The 23,697-nt window shown below is 41.2% G+C and overlaps 1 protein-coding gene across 1 annotated transcript; it reads left to right on the top strand.

Moving 5' to 3' along the window:
* The first annotated feature begins 5,403 nt into the window (after positions 1–5,403).
* On the top strand, positions 5,404–22,613 carry IL18RAP (interleukin 18 receptor accessory protein). Its single transcript, XM_075057331.1, has 11 exons — positions 5,404–5,783; positions 9,081–9,212; positions 10,334–10,601; positions 10,698–10,872; positions 11,319–11,493; positions 13,765–13,833; positions 14,080–14,200; positions 15,945–16,099; positions 16,965–17,102; positions 20,947–21,117; positions 21,747–22,613. Exons 2-11 carry the CDS (start codon positions 9,089–9,091, stop codon positions 22,118–22,120), a joined length of 1,770 nt encoding a protein of 589 aa, XP_074913432.1. The 5' UTR covers positions 5,404–5,783; positions 9,081–9,088; the 3' UTR covers positions 22,121–22,613.
* The last annotated feature ends 1,084 nt before the right edge of the window (positions 22,614–23,697 follow it).

Below are 23,697 nucleotides of genomic sequence, written 5' to 3'. Positions count from 1 at the left end.
TTTGTTTCCACATCTCCCCACCTCTGTGGCTTCCATTTTTGCTGCAGTTAGACAGCAGTAAGTGTCAAAAATCAAACTTACAGTAAGAAGAAAAAATGCAAGAAAAGCTGGAGTGTGGTTAGACCTGCTGTCCACAAGAAATAAATATCTCATTTGTACTGTAGAACAATTTAAACAAAGCCAAATCCAAACAAGTGATTGGAAGATGTAATTTCCCAGAGGAGGATGCAAGATGGGATCAGTGAGGAGACAGCTGTTGTAAGTCACCAGTCTTGAAAATTCTTGTCTCTCTTGCATGTATTACAACATTGTACTGACTGTGAGAGTACAGTCCATGTCTGCATTTTTCTACCACACACAATGCAGGCTGGAGGAAAAAAGTATCAAAGAGGTCATCTTGTCTATTGATAATTTGAACATAAATGTTGGGAAGAGTTGGGACTATTTTCTATAGTACCAGTACTGTAGTGTGGTACAGTATAAGGGCTGGGAAATGTAGAAGGTTTGTGAATTATAGTTGTCCATGTGCCCTGTCCTGTGTGTCCACCTTCAGTGTCTGCACCAGTTCTGGAGAGGCTCTTTGAGTGAAGGCGTCCCTCCAAATGGGCACCATGTCTAGTTCCATATGCATAATTTCTTCCTACTATAAGCACTTCTGTTCCTCCATTACCGTCTGCATTCTTTACAGAGATATGAGGAGAGGTAGTACTTGTGAAACAGGAGTAAATGCACCCCCCAAGCAGCCGTGTCACTCCGTATCCATGCTTAAGGACAAATCCTACCTCTTCCACCACTCTCCAAACCGTAAAGGAAGCGGGAGATTTGCAGAAAGGCTGGAGGACAGAGGGAACTGTAAGATTTGCTGGTTATGTTGCAGAGCAAGTGAAGATGCGTACAGAAGCAAGTTGTCGGTAGCGTATTTGCCGAACTAGATGTTAAGCATAACTGTTGCAGTCAGCACAAAAAGGAGAGGTCCAACAGGGATGCACCTTGGGCACATGACTACTGTGTGTGCAGAGCAAGGTTAGTGTATGCTGGACATGTCAGACCTAAAGGAAATACAGGGTTTATCTGTGCAGAATGGCCCAGAATTCTATGTGTGACATCCAGAAATCAGTAGATCGATGCCGCAGGTCATTAAAAGTCATTAAAAAATGGCAAGAAAACAAAGATTAGCAGGTATGAAGATAGATGCGTGAGTCTGGCCTGGAAGTTTACTCTAGAACTGTGGTTACATATTAAAATTGTCCTTTTCTATCTTGATTTCTCAGAGAAAGTAAAAAAAAAAAGTCTTTCTTTTTAGAGATGACTGTGGTCTGGCTTGCATGGAAGAGGCAACTTTTACATCATTAAATCCTGTATATATTTAATAAAATGTTTGAAATGTTGCCTTTCCTAGTGGGATGCTTGTGATGTAATTGAAAAGTATTCAGTGTTTTGAAAAAGAAAATGTGATTGCATTTTTGGGAAATAGTTTTCTGATCTGGTAGCTGTAATCAGATAAAGTGCCTGAGTGAAACAGTAATTACAAAGCTTTCTGCAATAGCCACAAGTTACGTAAAATACAAAATGGAAAAAAGGCTCCGCAAGAATCTATTCCAGTTTTGATCAACTCATGACAGCTTCCTGTGGTTCAACAATCCAAATTTCCTGAACTTCAGAGAAAGCAGCTGCAGATAGACCACAATAGTCTCATTTTTTAGTTTCATTGTCAGCTAAACATATAAACAACTCATCACAGGGATTTGTCTTTTATATTGCATTGTTCCATCTGGCCTCTGTTGGTGAGATATAGTATGTACATCAGCAGGATATACTACAGTCCAGTGTAAGATATTTGTTGCTTATTACCTATCAAATACAAAAATAATAAGAGTTCAGTACATTGATGGCTTAAGGTATTTCTGAAAGATAATCAAATAGATTCATGGCTTACTGCTCCAATTCTTTTGACCACTGCCATAATTAAGCCAATTTCAGTCACGTACTGGAGACTTCATTTCAGAATGTGGTTACAAAACTGTTTACTATGCATTGCCAAAAAATTGTAGCTGTTTGAGGTTTTTTGACTATGGTGAAGGAATGCTGTTCCATAAGAGGTTCCAAAACTATTTGTAATGCTGTACCAATCTGACATTTTAGAAACAATTGGGCAAATTCAGAAGTGACTGTGTTTGTTCGTGAAGAGCTGTTGGTACTTACTAGGAGTAATCTGAATATCCCTAGCAAAGAGATCTCTTGAGGGACTCATTATGGGGTACACCTAATTTCTGAATTCAGGCATTCAGTTGGGAGACTCAAGCCTAAATAATCTCTACCTGTGTATAGTGGCTTAATATGTAGTATATTAAACATTTATTTATGTAGTACTTAAGGAAGATACTGCCTTTGGGGACTAGCAGCAGAAATTGAGCTACGAGGAAGGAACTCATACTTTGGAAATGAAAACTTGTAAGAACCTCAGGATTGTTGCCAGCTGCCAGCATGATGAAGGGAAGTCAAACAATACAGTGCAAATACCAGCGAAGTGCTGCCCCTGAAGTGAGACCTTGAGACATGCAAGGCAGAGCCATGAGGATCACCAAGAGAATAATGTGAAGGATTCCTAGAAGAGTTTAAATTGTTTAGGCTGGTAAAATGAACAGGGAAAGGAATAAGACCATTGTCAACAAATGCATATAGGAAAAGAAAAAGCACTAAGAAGAAGAGCTGTTTAAGCTAAGGAACAGTATTCACACAAGGACACTTGGCCATGAATAAATTTATGATGCATATTAAAGCCATTAGAACAGTAAGGTCTCCTGTGGGAGTAACGGGGAAACTACTCTGACTTACTTTTGTGCTGGAGCACAGCAAGTTTCTGAAAGAAAACCCGTAATACAGCAGTGGTCATCCATGTCAGTCTTAAGTTTCTTGGCTTGCACTAAGCAGGCTTGACTATCAAGGAAAATAAGAAGGGATTGCCATGGATTTTGAGGTGCTAAACAATCTTTTCTAATTAACTGCTAAGGACTGTGAGAGTGAAAAGATTTTAAAGGCCTGGGTTGTGAATATTTGCTTTTCCCTTTCTCTGTTGGCAAGTGATCTATTCAGTTATTAGTACGTCCAGAGTACTTCTGTGGCACTAGCAATATTTCACACTGATGCCCAAGGCAGAAAGCACTGTAGTGCAGCAAATTTGTACTAAATAACACTACTTTCCGTTATTTCACAGAGGAGTAATAGGTGAGTTATGCCACTGCTCCATAAGCTCCCCTTGACTGTATGCCATTTCACCACTGTATAACCTAGTACAAAATGGATGCAGGTTCATGTTTAGCTATCGTTCAGACTCCTCCTGTGGCAGCAGAACCAACACCACTGACTCAGTGTAGAAGATAATCGGAGCGGAAAATTTCTTACCCACTTGGTGTTAACAATAGCTGGGCAGAGGAGGAGGTGATATGTAATGTGTCAAGCCAGAATAGTAACAGAATACTAAAGAGACGTAATCCTCCCAGCACTATAGACTACACTGTATACACACTGAGACAGTGCATTTTTCTCCCTGCTTCTTGGCTGGCAAAATGCTTGAGCAAAAGTGAGATGGGCAAGGTAAGATATGGACCCCCACCTTGACTTTCCACAGGGGTGGGGAGGCACAGTTTCTTGAAGCTGTAGCATAAAATATGCTAAATGTGTGAGTGGGAGAGTAAGTGAGTGAGGGGAGGCTATTCTGGAGCCATCCTTTACCCTCTCTCTTCTTTATAAACTTGCTCTAGCAGCAAAGGATAAATATGAACCTGGGAAGTATAGGTGTGTGAGGCTGCTTTTTTAGTGTATACATTACTTTTACAAAAGAGGAAGGGGTGAGTTGGAGCAGAGGGGCAGCCAAATATTTGGTACTATTTGACAAGATTTTCATCCAGTGCGATAACCAGTATGACAACCACTCAGTCTTCTGGCAGCATGGCTTTCAAAACTATGTGACTGGTGTGTCTGTTGTATTTCTAAGATCTGCTCTTCTTAATTTTTTGAATGTAATAGAGCTATTTCTTGGAGAGTACGACAATTAGTACTTAAAATGAATGAAGTACATTTTGTGTCTGTAAGATGTGTCTTTGGGAAAGAACCATCTTCTCTTTCTGATAGTCTGAGCAACAGCTAGAAAGCAGCATGGGCTTGATGTTACCTGTGTTGCACTCCATAATTCCTTCAAGGGAAGAGGAAGGTAAAATGCTTTTTTTTTCTAGTCACAAAGGGCACCTTCAAAAAGCTTAACTCTTTATACTGAAATGTAAAGAGGTACATCGGAGCCTTTTCTAACTTATAAACCAAATATATATTTTGTATTGGGCCAAAACACTGAAAATATTTTAGGAGACAGTCACCAAGCTTGATTGTCAGTGGGCTCTGTTCTGGAAAGAGCAGAGAGCTAAATACATGGTAGAAGCTGAGAATACAAACCTTGTATCTCCAAATGCTCAGAACCCAACAGAATCAAGCATTAAAACTGGTCATTGCATAAAAGAATGTGTATATAAACTGAAGTAACATTGAAATCCCCTGTTATACAGCAAAAAGCCTTTTTTAGCTTCTTGTTGTGGAAATAGAGTAATTGACCCGATCTGCAGTAAAGAGAGTGAACTTCACACAAGAAAAGAAGAAACAAGTCGTACTGCTCCTGGAATAAGTCTGGTGCAAACTGATGGTCCTGTATATTTACATAACCTCTATTGAAATAGGGAGAACTTGGGTCTGAACAGATGACAAGGTGCCCTCAGATGCTTTTAGGTAGTCTGAGTCACTGTGCAGCCTGTCTTTTATGGGTTTTGTGTCTGTACAGGAGGCCTGGAAGAGGGGCTGGACCGTGGAGGACTGTATATGCTGAAGTGCTCTGCCTGCCTAGTGTGTCCAAGGGGCAAGTCACAGAGAGCTCAGATTCATCGGGGCTTCTCTTATCTCTTTCTGCCAAAGCTGCGTTTGGGTAACTAACAAGGCTTAACTGGGAGGACACGGATAGAAAGGAATAGTGTGTCACAGCCCCCTAATAGTGCCCACTTGCAATGTGTGTGGAAGGTAGCTGAGGAGACTAAGGGTAAGGAGAACTCAGCTCTTACAGTGATTACTATTTGGTATTGGGCAGAAGTGTGGTTCTTTTGTAGATTTCAGATATCACTTTTTTGAACCACCTAGTAGCAGCATTTGGGCAAAAAAGAAATTAACTTTTACTCTTCCTCCTTTTGAAGCAATCTAAAAAGCCCAACGCATTTTTGCACACAATGCAAATGAAAGATTTTAGAACTCAAAAGACTTTGATCTTTTACTAGGGGCAAAGTTTTTTCCCCTGTTCTTTTTACAAGAAAATAACCCGGAAATTTTGAACCTAATGCAACTAAACTGAGAAAGGAAGGGATGATGACAGTGAGGTAGAGGAAATTCCTGTAAAGGAAACAGACTGAACACAGTGCACAGCTAGAACTAACCACAATTCTTATCATGTAGTGTAGGATGTGCAGGTAAGATTTTCAGATAATTTTTTTTTTTAATTATAGCTTTTAGCTACAGGTTTTAGCGCTCCCTACCCCATCTGCTTGACAGGTGAGTTGTTTTTATTGTCTTTGACTGTGCATTTTAAAGTAAATTGTTTTTAATTGCTTGGTCAGACAAAACAGCAGTGTCTTAGTAAGTAGCTTCATTAGATTTTTTTTTTCTTTATAGGTATGGTGAGGCTTTTTTCTTCTCCTGTGTGATTATTACTAATCTTACTTCTAGAATCGGATTATGTTTGCCTTTTCATTGATGTAAGTCCAATACAAGACACAGGAATTGATAGCTCTGACACTGAAGTGATTTTCATCAGAACCGGAATGGTAGATTGTAAGATTGTAGCATGCCACTCTTTACTACTCTTCAGAGATGTCATGAAACTTGGTGCAGCTCTCAAGAAATTGATTTTGATTTTTTTGCTTATATTTTATGTAAATACACACAAAATGCTATGAAATAGAGATTTATGGTTTTCTTGTGAGAGTCGTTTAGGAGTTGAAACATAGGCAAAATAATACTGTTCTTATTATTCTCTCTTACATTTTTTTACCACAGAAAAGTATGTTAAGACCACATTAGTTTCCTTTGTATATAAGTTACTTTCCAATTAAATGGCATCCTAAATCCCTAGACTAAGGATATGATAATACGGGTGTATACATGGCAGGAGAAGGCGAAGAGACTCTTGATAATACGTTGCCCAGAGTAGAGTGCTTTCTTTTTCTGGCAGATACTGACCAAGATAAAAAGAGTGACTGATTATATTGAGTCACTGAATCACCCTGAGTCCACCTGCAGTGCAAATATACCTGAAAGGTCAGTTTAAGATTATCCTGTTTCAGGTATCCCCCTCTTTTGGTAATTGCTGTCCGCCTCTACTATGAATTTCTCTCTTCCTGTCAAGCACACTTGCAACATGACACTTCTTAATTTCACACGCTACCGTACTTTTAAAGCACTATAAAAATGCAAAGTTTCCAGGATTCTCTAATAAAAATGTTATCAGTTAGCAAAAAATTTGACAGTGGTTTATTTTTCCATAGCTAGCAAAAGACAACAGAAAATTATAGATTGCTAACCAAAGCTATAACATTGATTACCTAAGCCTTTCACACCTCTTCCCCATTTGTGGTGACATTTTGAGCTTGAAGAGGGCGTTGTTAGCATAGCAGCAACTGAAGAGCAGTGAGATTATACATCACTGGTGTTACTAAATGCTTCGTGAATGGTCACTTGATGTGGTTTCGCTACACGTAGCCTGCCTGTCCCCAATTACAAGACAAACGGGCAGCTGGGAAGTAAATGCTTCCACTGCTTGTCTTGTGCCAGCTCAGGCACTCCTCAGGTAGCTTCTGATGGCTTAACAGGTTGAATGAGTCACCAGAAAGGACCAGCGCTGCCACAGGAGAGGGCAAATACCATTTGCTTGGGATCGAGGGAGAAGGAAGCGGGGAGGACGGAGAAGCAGACGAGACCTTCCCCTTTTGACAACAGTGGCCCGTGACATCAGCTCAAGGGACTGCAGCACTGAATCACGCACAAAGCCCTTGGGTCCTGCTTGCTACTGGCACCAGTATACCTTCTCCACATGGGCTGTTGGGTGGCATAACTCAAAACATCATCCTTTGTTTTATACAGTTTTAACAGAGGTGCAGCCCTAATGCGTGCCTTGAGAGAGGTCTTTACGACTGTCATAAAGCCAGAGTCAAGAGTCAGGATCCATTGGTGCTTTTGCAGTGGATAAGACAGTTGTCTTAAAGTTTAGGAGGGCTTTTGCCCAGTGCTGGTAGGAAACTGTCTCTTTAGTCAGACATACATATTGGCTTGGAGTTTCAGGATGATTTTAAAAGATGTATGGGGCAGTGACAGTTGGCAGCAGCCAGTCTGTAATAAAGCACCAGGATGGGTTAACACAAATGAGTTAACCTACTCCATGTGACCTCTGAGTGTAAAAATAGATCATTCCGTTCACTTGCAAGGAATAGAGACATGCTGAAGAGAATGGTGACTAAAGTGCTCCTCTCTACACAGAATAGCTGCCCAAAAAAGTGCAGAGTGGGAGTTCTCTTCACCTCTCTTGCTAGCTCAGCGTGCACTGGCTGCTCTCTTGCCTCCCGCCTGTATGAGTTGTGTCTGATTTGCATGAGATGCCAACAGACAAGGGACTAGCCTTTGCCCGACCTTTTCTTTTTTCCCTTGGGCTGACTCAGTGCCTCTCTGGCAGCTGTGCAAATGCAGAGTCACTCTGTGGCCAAACGAGCAAAGAAAAAAGCTCCTTGAGGTCTCCGTTGCACAATGTGATCATCAGCAAAGCACACAGCCTTTACTCGCCGAGATCCTGAATCGGGCACTCCAGACATTTCACTCACAGGCGTTGGGTATGTTCTCACTAAATACCCTAATTAAGCCATGGCTGTTGAATAGGTGTGCTTGAAGCCTGCCTTCCCTCTAGCCCCGTGGCTGAGAAGGCTGTGGGACACAGACCAAACCTCTTAGTAGCAGAGGCAAAACACTTCATACAGTAGGGTTTGGGGTTTCACCTTGGACAGGATGCTGTAGTATAGGGGTCTGGGTGCAGCTGAGCGCTTTGCGGACCTGGTCCCAAATCCCGCGGGTGTTCCCAGTCTCAGCTCACAGATGGCACACCACGGAGCTGGCACCTTATGGTGGCGTGGATGTCACCCTGTTCAGCAGGTCTCTGCTAGGGTCATTCAAGCAGTGCAGCACAGCACCGTGGTGCAGACGTGAGGCCTGATGCTGCACACACAGGTAAGGCATGGAGGAGAAGAAGGGGTTTTTTAGGTTGCTCTGCTGACCCTAACATACATCTTGGGGTATGGCCATTTTAGCTGGTAATAAAGCCCAATAGGAGCATGTCTTTTGGGTGAAAGAGTTAGAACCAAAGACCTGGTGCCCACCCAGTACATGCTTTGAGGTCTTTACTTCTGTATAGTTCTACTCCAATCCCTTTGGACTCAACGCCATTTGCAGCTGCAGCACGTCTTCAGATTTGGTTTAATCCCAAAGGAACCCCGTTTACACACTCTGGGCCTGTTGGCCTTCAGGATGCAACAGATCTCCATGGATTTTGGTGCCAGTTATGCCTTTCTCAGTCTGTTGCTGATAGTTGTCATTAGCTAAAGGCTGATTCTGTTATTTGGTATCTTATCTCTCATCTTAGAGGACAGGTTCCTCTTCTAACAGCAACAGCTGCTGAAGGACCTGCATTTCCACTCCAGATGTGGAGTTCTGCATTGCTGTAGGTGTAACTTGGAAATCTATCTGTAAGCAACTCTGCGCAAGATGTATTTAAAGAGATTGTTGCATATTCTTGAATATGTGTTATTTTGTGTTATTTGTGTTAAATAGCATGAGCATTTGTGTTAAATAGCATGAGCAGGAACAGTGCTGCAAACCCCATTTTTAAAAAGAACAATATCTACAAAATACTGCCTGCTAAGTTTTAGAGAGCTACATAATAAAATACGCAATTAGCTATCTATCTTATTGCAATATTATTTATAAAACAAATCTGCTTTCCTCTTTTACAGAAATCAAGATGATTCTTAAAGAAAATGTCTCAGAATATCAACCAAAATTGATAAAGAAAATCATGCTCACTTTGTGCTGGATCCTAGCATTGTTTGTCAGCGGGGCAGAAGTTAGAGAGATTTACTTGCCAGGTAAGAGTCTGCTTTGATGAGGTTTGGTGTTTGTGGTGCTTTCTGACAGCTGAGGAAAGTGGATCTGCATTTTTCCATGTCTTCATGAGTTTTTTCTCTACCTGCTCATGCTTGTGTCAGGCAAAGAGCTGTTTCTAGCCTTTCTGCAAGCTTTTAAAGTATTGGTAATACAGTTTACCCTAAATATGATTCAAAATTCAGTTTGCTAATGAAAAGAAAAGGGCAGATGTAAAGGAGAATTTCTGAGAACCGAATGGAGCAAATGAATTGCTTCTGTGACTCCTTGAAGTCTCCAGCAGCTGGTCTGAGCCTGTCGCAGGGGAGAAGGAAGAGAAAGGCAGGGTGAGACCACTACATCAAAGTTTTCCACCCACACAATCTATCTGGAGGAGCTTGTCCAATTGTGTTTGCAGAGAGAAACTGAAACTGTGAAGAGTCTTGCAGATGGGCAGGCGAGGAACCGAAGATATCATGCCCTCCCATCTGCTGAAGTGAAATCCTGCCATACTTTCAAGGGTTACCACATCCTGACTGGCAGGAGGGGTTACGCAGCAAGGTCGGTCAGCCTTTAGAGAATTCGAGGTTAGGATGGGTGACCACAGCTTTCAGAATCCAAAAATTTAATTTTAGTGACAGTAACCTGATACATAAGAGGGGAAAGATCTGAAAGCAGTGAGACCATAATGTTTGTCATTCTTACCCTAAATAGAGAGTGTGGTGAGCAGGCTCTGCTTCTTCAGGATTAGGTCAGTCCCTTCTCTGTTAATATGAGGAGAGCTAGAATTGCTGCATCTGCTTTTCTACAGAACTGAGGTTCAACAGGTTAGCACCCATGTGAAAATCTTCAGTTCACTAAAAATCTTAAGCTATTTTAACATTGGGCTTTTGAAAAAGGCCTAGTAAACTTTTGGAAACCTTTGAATAAATTTTTGAGAACACTGGCAAATTCCATGTTTAAGGAAATCAATTCTCTGTTAGCCCAGCATCTGGTCACATAAAAAATTATTTAACACAAAGAAAGGTAAAATTGTATTTTTGTAGTATTCCTAATTATTTTTTTTAAACATGATGACTGTGTGTTCTTTCAGGTGGTACTGATATCTTATTGTCCTGCTTTTCAGGATGTTCCCATGTCGAACCTCAAATATGGTATCGTGCAATTAGTGATGAGGAGTTTGTTTTACAATGTGCTTTACCAGACAGAGATGTTACCCACATTTATAACAACTCACTCCTAAAACAACATCAGGTGGAATGGTTCTGGCACCAGAAAGGTAAAGAGCCACTGAAGGCTATCAAGGGAAGCTCTAATCCTGCTCTCCAAGGTGATGCACTTTGGTTTAAACCAGTAAGGGACAATGCTTCTGGAGTGTACATCTGCATGATACGGTATGTAATGGAGCAAAAGGCTTCTATTTCTATACAAGAAGTAATTGTTTTGTTTTGTGTATTAAATGTTTTAACTTTTTTTTCTGCATCACTCAGGGAAAAAATCCCATGTCTCAAAATTGTTTTGGAGGTTCAAACAAAGAAGGTGGCAAAATGTTCAGGTTATGACACAAATACGCTATATCTTCTTGCTGCCAATGGGAATTCAATAACCTGTCCTGGGACAAAATGCTACAGCCATGTAAAAAAGACAGATGTAAAATGGTACAAGGTAAGAGTCACAGTCCTGAGCATTCAAAAAAGCTCAGCGGAGGTACAGCTTTAGGCCTAGTTAATGCTCATGTGCCGTAGGTTCTTGAACTCTTCTTTGGCAGATAATGCAGCCTGAGAAATTCAACCCAAAAGTAGAATCTTGAATTTCTATATATCAAGTCTGTATGTAAGAGTTTTGAAGAAATTTGCCACAACCAAAATATTATTCCATGAAATAGAAGCCTAGAAATGCTTTCTCTTCAGCTAAGAAATTGAAGTAATTTTAATATAACTGACAAATTTCCTCAGACTCCTAATAAATCTCTTTTTTGGACTTCAGTGGAAAGAGTTTGGCTTAGCCCTACTGCCATGGTAATCCTATCCAAACATCTTCAAATATAATTTAATAACAACCACAACAAAAAGAGGACTTTTAATTCCTTGATACTCTTTTCTTTTCATTAGGATGGTCATCAGATAAAACACAGGAAAAGCAGACAAAGTCTAAAGCTTAAGCCTAATGAAATCTACTTGAATCCAACCTATGACAGAGATGCTGGAGTATATGTGTGTGATTACACTCTGTATGACAACACTACCAAGTGGACAATGAGAACAGCAGTAACAGTAGAAGTCGTTGGTGAGTAATGTAATAACTCAGAATAAAATACCTGAAGTAAAGTATGTTTTCTCTATTCTTTCCTACCTTATTTATGTCTTTTGTTCAGGCTCTTGTTCTGAAAAACCCATAAACTGAATTAGCTACTCGGTCATTAAAATCCCCTTTCAAGTATTCTGAGGACATCTTGGGACATTGACTAGAACCTTCAGTGTTCAGTAATAACATGTAGCATACAATGCCATCATTTTCAAGATCTAATTCTGCCTTGGATTTATTGTAGTTCCTAGCAGTGGGGATCAAATCTACAAAAGGATTTAGATCTCTTGATCTGGGAATAGAATTCATGAAAGTCCAACTGGTGCCAATGTTCTCCATGTACTGTACGGGGACTGTTAGGAAGATATTCACATACTAGGAGGAAGGAGTGCTAATCCTGCAATGAATGTGGACAAAACCAATGTATCTCAATTCTATCTCTGTCCCTGAAGTAGAGGCTTATGTGAAAATAGGAGTTAGATAAAAAATTGTTCCTTGTAGCATGAATGAGAACTTCATTTTTTTCACTTGACAATGATGAAGAAGGTGATATTGGTGGGATCACTGCCCATCTTCCACATAACTTTTTAACAGCAGAGGAGACAGGAGACCTGTGAGAAATCTAACTAGCAAACAATCCGTTTGTTGTTGCATGTGCCGTTTTGGGGGAAGGCATCACTGCCTGCATGACCTGTTCTTTTAGGCTTTGTATGGATTACTAAATAAAACTGGCCAGAACTCTATGGCACAGTCATATGGCATGAACATATATTCTCCTTCAAATCATGGTGACTTTTTTCCATAATATTTACTGTCCTCTGCTGTCCTTGAGGCGAAGCCCAGAAGAGATATTGCCTGGCAGAATGTTCTTGGACCATGTCAACACTTTGCAAGGGAGCATGCTAGCAACTCAGGATCAGGAACAGGGGAGACTGTTTAGTTTGCTAAAAGAGAGATGTGGTTATGCTTTTCTCCAGATACCTGTGGTTGAGTGCTGTAAGACACTCTCATCAGACACTCCAGTCACTCCAGTCAATCACAGGTCCCAGAGGAAAGCATAGCTACATGTATTCTATGTCCTGAGCTGGATGGACCCAGTACAGCTCTTTCTGTGTGACAACAGCACAGGACCTATTCTCAGCATCCTGGTGGAAAGTGGGCCACTCTGTTGAGGGAGAACAAGATTTAGGGAGTGAAAGCAAGGTGTCAGGTGAGGCAACCTGGTTCTATGGCCTAGTGAGGACAGCACTCCTCTGAAATAGCTGGTCCCTTTTTTGCAGATGTTTGATGCATTTGGTACTAAGGAGTCATGGGAAAAATATATACATTCCATCAGGACGGGTCCTAGAAACCACATCTCACCAACTTTTGAGACCTCTGTGTGCTGGATTACAATGTCAGATGCTCTTTCACTCCTCTCTCTGGCTACATTCCCACAATATTTTCCAAGCAGGCATGGGCTAGCTCTGCTTTTATTCTGATCTGGCTGCACCTGAGCTAATGCACTGTGCTTCTCAGTTCTTTTTCCTCACTTCAGAGCACAGTCAGAAAAACACTTGAAAGGTGCCATATACACATATACTCCCCCTGAATCTTGCATACATTTCTCTGCTGTGGCTTCATTTAAAAAAAAAAAAAAAAAAAGTGTTGTGTGGCACCATTTCCTGCAGTATGGGACTTTCCTAGAATATCAGAGCTGTGGGTTTTAGCCCCTTCGGGCTGTTTTTCCAGAGCCTGGGTAATCGCTTAGTAGATTGTACAAACTGTGGGTGTCATTATCTGTGCCATTTGGCAGCCTTTGCTTTGAAAAAATACATGGTTATTTTAATGCAAGTACCTGTGCTTGTGAGTGTGTGTGTTCTGTACATGTGCTTACTGGACATGGAATGGGGCTTGGTGGGGAACTGGTATGAGGATTACATCCTTCAGGGGGTTTTGCAAGGGGGGCCCTAATTTCTGAATCCCAAATAACCCTAAGTGTAGGGTAGACGCTGAGCTCCTCAACTCATGTAAAATGGCGATGCCTCAGAGTAACTGAGATAGGAGGTTTCTATGTAGCTACGTAAGTTTTGTGGTCAAAACTCCCCTACCTATGCACTCTCAGACACCTCAACAACCGTAAATCATCCTCTTGGACTTAGGTGTCTAAATTCCACCTAACTTTTGAAAAAGAAAATACTATAAGATATTTTCTCTGCTCTTCTGCACTGATGGTAGCATTAGAGTTATTAACACTATTCTTGTTAATTGCAGAAAAAAACACTATCCATCCACCAAACTTCTTGTATCCCAATGGTGTGGTGATCCTTGAAGCAGAGCTTGGTAAGTTTTGATTCCTCATCTGAAAGTAAAAGAAAATGTTTAAATGAGGTGTTGATAGATGATTGTAAGTCTTGATAAAGCAAAACAGCTTTGGTCTCCAGGACTATAAGAATTTTGGATAAAAAGTAGGTTTTTTCTTGGTAAATATCTTTGTGGATATTAAAGAAAGCATCATGCATTATACAGATCCCAGGCTATTTAAGAGAAAAATATCCTGCATAGTTTTTCTGTGCTAATTTTTTCCAGGAAAGCCACTTGAATTGGAATGCCGTGTACAGTTCGGGTTTGAAAGAGTTTCTCTGATGAGGGTAACATGGAAAAGAAACAACAAAGAAAATATAAATGAGAAATTGAATCAGGAAACAAGGTAAGAAAACCCCCAGTAGTATGATTACTACTACAGTCAGCAACTCTAAAAAACCTTCTACAACAGCTTTACTGAATACATTTTACTGAAGGAAACTCAGAAGGGTCTGTTCTTCAACATATCAGTGTGTTATGTCCATGAGCATGTGACAGGCATGTGCGCTTCATGTACAGAAGCACATATTGATGGCCATAAAGTCAAGGACTCAAACTTTTTGTGTGATCTTAACTAAAGCTTTAGCTCATGGACAGCTTCAACATGAATGGTGCCTGGCTGCCTGTGCCTGCATCCGCTGTTTTCAAGTGTTCCCTCTGTTGTGCCTTGCTAGCAACTCACACAATCTGTCTTGGGAAACTGTCTCCAAGTGGGGAAAAACCACAGATCAGTAAAACAGTACCGTGGACATTGAAAGGAGTTTGGTGCCTCAGACATTGGTGTGTGTTTATTGAGTCAGTCTGAGGACTTGCAGCACCAAATTTCAGTGGTCTTCCCTGGCAAGAATTAACCAGACCCTGCAGAGAAGCAATGTGTGGGGGAAAGGTTTCCTGTGACTTGGGGACAACCCAAATAGTCACTGTGCTTCCCTTTCCTTCCTGTACTTCCCTGTCTCGTTCACTTATGCAATGTCCAGCCCAGGCAAGAAACATAGTGGAGGCGACAGAAGCAAGCGTGTCTTTCACTAGCCAGCCCTGAGTCATCTTTATGGGAAAACTTTTTTGTACATTGGGGGAAGCAAATGCCCTCCTGTCCCTGCTAAATCAAGTTCTTAACAGGAGTCATATGGGAAAAAAATAACAAATGATGATATCACACACACACACACACACACACACATACACACACACTCACTCATGAGGTAGATTGGAAATTGGATTTTCCTAACTTTTCAATGTTTACCTTTTAATGTTCTTACAAAGTTTTTAGCTTTTTGCGTGCATACAATTTCTGTTTATTTTTTAAAACCCCAAATGAATAAATCATTCCCAACAGACTTTCAGTACGGGTTGAATCCTTGCCCATGCTCATGCCTGTGTATCTTGAGTCAGCAAGAGGTAGGGCCACGGTAGACTATGATTTTGCAGTGGCATGATGTGAGGTGCCTTCAGGACCACCCAGAGACACCTGTACTTGTGGCTTTCAAAAAGAAATGCTAAGACTCAGAAACCCTGGGTTTTCTCGAGTGGTTGCAGACACAGATCTGTTCCCCACAACCCTCGCTCAGCCCCAAAGGGATTCCTCTTCTTACCTCTTCATTTCCTATACTCCTGTCCTTTCTGTCTGTCTTACTCTGTTTGCCTATCCTGTCCTTGGGCTTTTTACCCCTGTGCAGGAGGCTGTGCTGCTCAGTTGTTTTGCCCAGCTAGTCCTCAATTAGGGCTCCTTTTTGAAGTTTCATTTCCCTGCATTTCCTCCAGGGGAATTTCTTACATCTTAGAAAAACACAAATAATCTTATAGAAGTCAAAGGGGGCTATATATTTAAAACTGGGCAAGTGCTTAAGTATTTTGATGAGTTGATGAATTAAGAATAAACATTTCAGTCTGTAGACCTTTGATGTTAGTATTTTCTTACAATGTAAAAACCAAATGGAAGTTCCAAACCAGAATATTGCATTGCTGTTAACCGTTCAAGCTGAATGTTACGAAGTTACAAGCTCCTCTTTCTTTGTATTTAAGACATTTGGGGATCCTGTGAATGAACAGCAAAGGTACCATGCAAATACTTTTTTTTTTTTTCTCTTTAGCATTTATTCAAAAGGTTTAAAGGGGCACACACTTCTTCATGTTGCGAAACTGAAAGAGGTTACCGAAAGGGACCTCAGAAGCAACTTCACGTGTTTTGCTGAGAATTCGGTGGGGAACGCCACTGCTGTGATCCAGCTGAAAAGAAAGCAGAGAGGTAAAACTATTGATGGATGGTTATTTGCCCTTTGATTTACTCATTGCTACAAATTCATTCCCTGTTGACATGGGCTTTTTAGCCAGCTGCAGAAGTTTCTTGAAGCTGGATGGGAAAAGTTTGATTTGTCAGATGTCTAGAAAAGCACATTATTCTGAGGACTACTGAGAAGGACGGGGGTATCTGGGGACTTACTGCAGGCAGGTGGGCTAAGTGGAAGCTAGAGAGTAACTGGGAGGAAGAAGGGGACAGTAGCACCTCTGAACATTAATAGGCAATCTACTAAACTGAAGCAGAGCTGCTGCTGAAAGCAATAGCATTCCTTGATTTTCATAGGACATTTCTGTTTGTTTCCCCAGTCCTTAACATGCATGTTTCTGAGAAGTTACCATAACTTGGCATAATGTGGCAGCCTTTCAAGCAAAGGCCAAAACCAGAATCAGTGTGGAAATTAAAGTGTCGAACCATAGCTCACAGTGGAGATTCATCACCGCAGTGGCACAGGAAGTCTCCCGCAGGGCACTGTGCAGCTCTCTGTTCTGATGTGACTTTTCCATCTCAAGCGATGACTACTTTCAGCCCTGCTGAGGGTACCACAGGCCGTTTTCTCTGTTCCTTCCATCACAGATTGGCTTTTCATACCATAAAGGAGATGATACCATTCAAAAAAGGTCCCTGACGGTAGACTGAAACTCTGTGTTAAGGTTTGCAGCTAAATGAATTCCTGACTTCCCTAAAGTTTGCCAGCAGGGCAAGAATGAGGATTGTGAGATGGTTTGCCCCCATTTCTGGACTGAGTTTTTCATCTAAATGTCAACATTATTTTGGAAAGCCTGAGTTATGATAGACCCTTTTCTTTCTACAGTGTTTCTTTTATATGTACTGTGCAGTGCCATTTCTACTCTATTTGCATTCCTTTTGTGCACTGCCTTCATTTACCAGCACTGGATTGAAATAGTGCTGATATACCGAAGTTATTTGGTCCACAACGAAACTACAGGAGGTAAGAAACATTGTATAATTTTGATTTTCTCCATTTTTTCTACTGCCTTTTGCCATGTGGGTTAATCCAGTGTGAATTAACCATTTAATTAAATTCTCTGAATGACCCTGTTCTCTTTGAGCTGATACAAAGGCTGTTAAAGCTAGCAAGATGCTCAGTGGATTCAGATGGAAAAAAAGCCAGGCAGTGTGGAGGAAACGTCTAACACCAACTGAAATGTCACAGTTAGCCTTTTACAAGATCCCTAATTTAGTCTTGGAAGATTAGAGTAGGAAGTTGAATTTTGGCAGTCCCTTTGCAGGGAGTAATAGACCATCTCCAACATTTTAACCTCATTGTCCCAAAGTGTTCAACAGAACCTGTGGACAAGAATCAAATGTCCTTGCAGAACTAAGTGAAGGACCCCAGAGTCTATTATATTTTTCACTTGAAGCCAAATAATTTCTCAGAAGAATAAACAAAGGAGAGAAATAAGATGATATAGGGCACCAACTGAGAAGTGTAGGTTTTGGAAACACTCATATTTCCTTGCTAAAAATTATGTTGACCATCCTGACATGTACACCAGAGTGATCAGCTTCTGATATTTCAAATCTCCATAGTAGCATTGCCCCATCATCTCAGCTAAAATGAGCCTCCAACATAGTAGGCAGTGTAAAAATGTATCAGAAATGACTGTGCCTACTTCAATGAAGTTAACATATAATTTTCTCACATGGGTTGAAAGAAATCTGATAGTATGTGCCCAAGGAAATGTTTCTAAAAATTCTTGAATATTGATGCAGCTTGAGATATAGGTGTCTGAGTCTGCTTTTGTGTTTGCATGTGTATATATAGATTATATGTGAGTGTGAAATAACTGTGTCTAGATATCTATAAATACATAGCAATGAGACAATTAACTGCCCTTTTGGAAAGTATTTTTGTGAGCCCTAAGGCAGCTGGCAAAAGCAATTTGGGAAATCACTCAAAATTTCCCCTCTGTTTGGTACCAAATTGATTTGAGAACCTTTGGAAAGTCCCCTTAGAGCTCACTCCATATGTCAGTAGGACAGAGACAGACCTGCCAAGATTTGTGCATTGAAGTTGAAGACTTCAATGAAGTTGAAGAGTTCCAGGCTCTGTCCCACTCCCTGACTCTCATGTACCTCACAAAGCAGCATTTGCAGCGTCGGGGCATGGTGTATGCAGAACAACTGTGCCTACCCAGAGAGTTTTCTGCCTAAGGTGATTGGCCATAAAATGTGTTCTCACCTGCAGGATTATGTCCTTCTCACTTCGTGTGGATGCATATCAAGTCACCTGAGGTCTGAAAGGGCTTGCTCATAGAGCAGCAAAGCAGCAGTTGTGACTTAATTTTGCCTTTTCTTCCCTTCCATCATTTCTCCTCTCCCATTCCTCTTAGCACAGAATCAGAGAATTGCAGAATTCCACAAGGTTGGAAGGGATCCCTGGGAGTCATCTGATCCCATACCCTACTCAAAGCAGAGCCAACTTAGGTCAGGATAGAGAATCCACAACCTCTCCGGACAACATGCTCCAGTTTTTGATCACTGTCACAGTGCAAACTTTTTCACTAACATGTAATGAGAATTTTCCTTGTTGCATCTTGTGTCTGTTGCTGCTTCTCCTGTCCCTGTGCACCTCAGACAAGAATCTGTCTCCATCATCTCTGTAGCCTCCCATTTGGTAGTTGAAGACAGCAGTAAGGTCACCTTTTTTCTCATGCCTCTCTAACCCTCCTTAGCCAATGCAGATACCCCTCTTAAAAATCTTCCTTCTTCCACAAGGGGAAAGAAACAATGCAGAAACTGGGATACTAACATTTATAGATCACGTATGCAGTCACTTTGCTTAACCCAGGTATTCTTCATGTCCTACCCTTTGGACATCTTAAATGTTTGTGCCAAAAGCTCCTCAGGTTCTAATGGTCCTTCTGTACAATTCTGGGGGAAAAAAATTCCTAGTGGTGCTTACTGTGTATGTGTTTTTAACTTGCTATTGTAATAGTAATACTAGAAAGGCAAACGGTGATATATTTATTAATGGTCGTTGTCTAATAGGATTGCAGTGACCTCTGTGGGTGAAATGAGGAATATCTGGCTTGTAGTGCAATTTATTGCCATTTAAAAACTGTGTTCAAAGGAGCTTCAATTCTGGGTGTAGCTGAATTGAAGTTCAGCTAAACCAACGTAGTGACCTGCTGCCCCACCTTCAATTCCCACACTAGTCCTGCCTGCCTGCCGGTGGTGATTCACTTTTGTGGGCCTAAATTGGCTCGACAGGGCAGAAAAATAACTCAGTAAAAGACACTGAGTAGCTAGCAAAATGAATTAGCTTCCTCTGTTACCCCAAGAGCTTCAGCACCCGTAGAAGGAAGCGGTGGAAGCGTGTGGCCGGGAGCAGAGGGGAGGAGCGGCAACGTAGCACGTGTTATCTGATCACATCCTTGGCCGCTAAACCTGACCTGCACACCTATATTTGGGTTTGTTGACATACTTGCTGCTACACACTGGTTCTGAATCTAGCTGTTCAACCCCAGTTCATGCATGTCATCAGTTTTCCATGTGCATTTCCTTTGCTTCTTGGAATCCATATGCGCTCTTCTAGAACCTGATGGCTCTCGCTCAGGTTTGTGATCCTCATCCTACCTCTAGGGATAGAAATCAGGAGGTTAACACTGAGGCACGGGGTGATGCTCAACACCATTACTTAGGTGTCTGTGCTGGAGGTAGGTGTCTCAGTTCCCACGCGGTGAAGCTGTAGCCAGCACGGTGAAATCTGGAGAGCTGCTCAGCTCGCCCTGCAGCAGCACCCTGCAGTAGGACCCTGTGCTAAACAGCGGAATTTCTTTCTGGTTTCCATTAACTGTATTGACATATGATACAACTCAGCTGATTGAACATACGTGTCTCATGTCATCTGAGCTACTTGAGGGTGTCCTGTGATTCCAAAAGATTTGAGTATCCAATAGTTCCCACATCAAATTTGGCAGTCCCGTCAACCTTAGGACCCTTAAATGGCAACTACATATGGGGAACTGGCCCAAGTCCACTGCACCCTTTGCTTTCACCAGTAATTCCTTTTGTTTTCCTTCCTTTTTCCTCAAGTATAGTTAAAATTTTATTTAGAAAATAGATGAGATTAGCTTTTGCCTTGTAGTTCAGAATGGGCCTAACTCAGGTCATTGGTACCAGACTGTTTCAAACCTGAGAAAAGTTCTTTATATATTTTTCATCTGCACCTCACAAACATATTCTTTTAATGAGATTGAAACAAAGTCCAGAAATTGGTCAGTACTCAGTGTCTGAGATGATATTTGGATCAGACTTAGGCGTTGCTACTTGCACCAGTCTCTCTGAATACAAATGTAACAGTGTATGAAAATAGGGCATCTTCTGCAAGCAGCTAATATTTAAGAATATTGTTCCTTTAAAATTCACTATATTTTCAAAGTAGGTTGTGCATTGATTAATATTTTTGGAATAAGCATTTGGGCAAATGAGAGAAAAGATTGGGAATCATTCCCTACAATATGGATTTTGCCTGGAAGTGACCAGATCTTCCACTGGTGAAAACTCTCACATATCTGTGGAAATGCAAAAAAATGCTTGATGTTTATGTCTACAAAACTTACAAGACAGTAAGGACTAAGGGTTGGCTTTGGGTAACTGGATGGCTGTACTTCATGAACAGGTGATAATTTTAGGTTTGTGTTGTGATTGCTTAAATAGATATAAATGGAAACTGAACATTAGGGAAGAAGCTGAATGCTTCAGACAGACTCGTTAATGTATACAGTGTTATTTATTTATTTATTTATTTATTTATTTATTTATTTTAGATGGCAAAGAGTTTGATGCGTTTGTGTCCTATGCAAAACTAGACTCTTCTGAAGGTGACTCTACTTTAATTAGTGAGGAAAAATTTGCCCTGGAGCTTCTTCCAGACATGCTGGAAAATAAATATGGATACAAGTTATGCATTCTTGAAAGAGATATTCTTCCAGGAGGAGGTAAGGTCCCTGTGGATGGTAGAAAATCTTCAATTCTTTATGAAATTGTTTTTCATTTTCCAAAAAACCTTATGCACCAGATCAGCAAATGGTGTATTTTGTTACTGGAGTGTCTGCTCAAATCTCATTGTGTTTTGATCTTTGTATCTGGCCCCTGCACCTGAGGCATACGTATGTTTGAGTGTGGTCGCTGAGACAAAGCTTCTTGTCCAAGAATTTCTTTGCAAACAGAGTCCATTCCCTGAAAAGAAGACGCCAAATATTTCAGTAGTTCCTTTCTGAGCAACTTTAGTGAGTGCTACCTGCAGTAGTGAGAAAGCTCTCAGCACCTGTCCCTGAGAGAGACAAAGACAAGTCCAAATGTCTCTTAGACCCTGTCTGAGTATCAACAAAGTGTGTTGAGGTCTCAGCTGTGCCCTCCACCTCCTGACCAGCAAGTTGTGGTCTCCAGGCTGCATAAGAACAGCAGCAGTATCCTCTGATAGCAAGCACATTTCTAGGGGTTATGTGATTGCTCAGCATCCCTATTTTTGGCTTTCCTTATTTCTGGGTTTTAGCTGTTCATAAAGGAACTGATACGATAAAAAGTCCATCATAGAATGCAGTAACAATCGCCATTTCTTCTCTAGCATACACAGATGAAGTTGTTACAGCTATTAAACAAAGCAGACGAGCAATAATTATTTTGAGCCCAGCCTACGTCAGTGGACCAAGCATCTTCGAACTGCAGGCAGCAGTGAACTGTGCATTGGAAGACAAAAGGATCAAGCTGGTATTAATAAAGTTCCAGGCTTTCCAAGAGCCAGAGACTTTGCCTTCAGTAGTGAAGAAAGCTCTTCGGATTTTACCAGTCATTACCTGGAAGACTTCCATTTCTGCTGCTCCAAACAAGAAGTTCTGGAAATATATGCATTACCACATGCCAGTGAAAACTACTAAGATGTTGGGAAATTGTAGCCTAAAGGGCTTTTTCCAAAGGTTATTCAGCCTGGTATATCGATAGCAGAAATTTCGTAGAGGGATGACAACAGGGTCAGGAATGGTGACGTGATTGTAAAAGACCTTTTCTACATCAGCTGACTACTGTGGACTGTCACTGCGGTCAGCAATAGCTCACTCCAAAACAGTGAAAAAGACTGCAGTGTGACACTACTGCAGCCCCACAGTGAAACTAAGTGGCACTGCGCACAACTGTAAATGTGAGCTATCTTTCATAACTTATTATTTTATTATTTTTTATTATATTTATTATATTATTTTGCTGTGATGTTGAGACATACATGTGAATGTTTTGTTCTTTGCATTGTATTTCTCCCGGAATATTTTTATACTTTTTTTGTAGAAAAAGATTAAAAAAGGGAACTCCAGAGGAAGATTGCAGTTTAATTTTCCTGTGCAGTCTAGTGGGACAAATCCAAACTCTTTAAACGAGTTATGTCCTCCTGCGGGAGCACCAAGGAAGCACCATGGGAGACTGCTATAACTGGGTATGCCGAAGGGGTTGGGAAAAGAAGGACTGTGTCAGGGCTGATCCCAGGCATCTCCATCCTTCCTGCAATGGGAGAAAGCTGTGAAATACCAGCTGTGAAACATTTCACACTCAGAGACATCTGCACTTTGCTGATCCTGTCTGGTGCTGGTCACTCATGTGTTCCACTGAACCTGTTGGTTCTTATGGGTGTGTTGCAGTTGTAAATCAAAGTCCTGGTTGTCACAGCTGGTAGACTTCCAGGGACTCTGAAGTCTTTCCCTTGCAGTCCTCTGGCTGCTAACTCTCCAGGGTTCGTATCTCTTACTCGCAAGGCATCTTGCAGTCTGTGTGTGTGTGGTTGTAAGTGAAGTACAATGGTTAGTGTTAAGAAAATCTGAGTAGGACACCCACTGATCTGGTGTTCTGCTGACTTCATTTGGCCTTCAAGTTAATAAATCCTTGTGTTATAATGCTAATCAAATAGCTCATCTGCCAGATTCCTTGTTGGAAAGGGACTTAAAGAAATACTGCTGTAATGGGACAATTATACTGAAAAAAGAACAACACTTGCAAGCAGGTTGAGCATTATCTACATAATTTTTTGGGAGGTTCAAAGCCTTCAGTGGGAGGACTGGTGGTGCTGTGGGGCAGAAGCAGAAGATGATGCCTCATGTAGAAACAGAACATCAAACAGCATCACTTGCTGTACCACAGAAAATTTTGATGCTGTAGTTGCATCTGTGTTGGGGATTTAGTTCAGATCATGATAAGCTTTTGAAGCGAATTTCCCAGTTGTCACCACTTATTGCCTTTTGCATTGCACTACAGAGCATCACAGGTGCACACACCGGATCCCTTTCCACAGAAAGTCAAGTGGAAGATATTCTCCACCCGTGAAGGGACACTCAGTTCTGTGGGACCAGCTGGCCTGAAAGAATCCCCTCCCAAACACATGCAGTGTGGATGTGGGGTCCTCAGCACTAGTTGTTTGGGGGTACATCTCTGTTCTCTCTAGTCTGCACTGTTTGCCAACACAACCAAATCAGTGGGCAATTTGAATAATTTGTCAGTAAATTAAATTTACTCGCTTCTAATGTGTGTAATACAGG

The sequence above is a fragment of the Buteo buteo genome, chromosome 25 (genome assembly GCF_964188355.1).
Source record: "Buteo buteo chromosome 25, bButBut1.hap1.1, whole genome shotgun sequence".
Taxonomy (NCBI): Eukaryota; Metazoa; Chordata; class Aves; order Accipitriformes; family Accipitridae; genus Buteo; species Buteo buteo.
The sequence above is the reverse complement of the archived record's forward strand: the minus strand, read 5'-3'. Positions and strand labels throughout refer to the sequence as shown.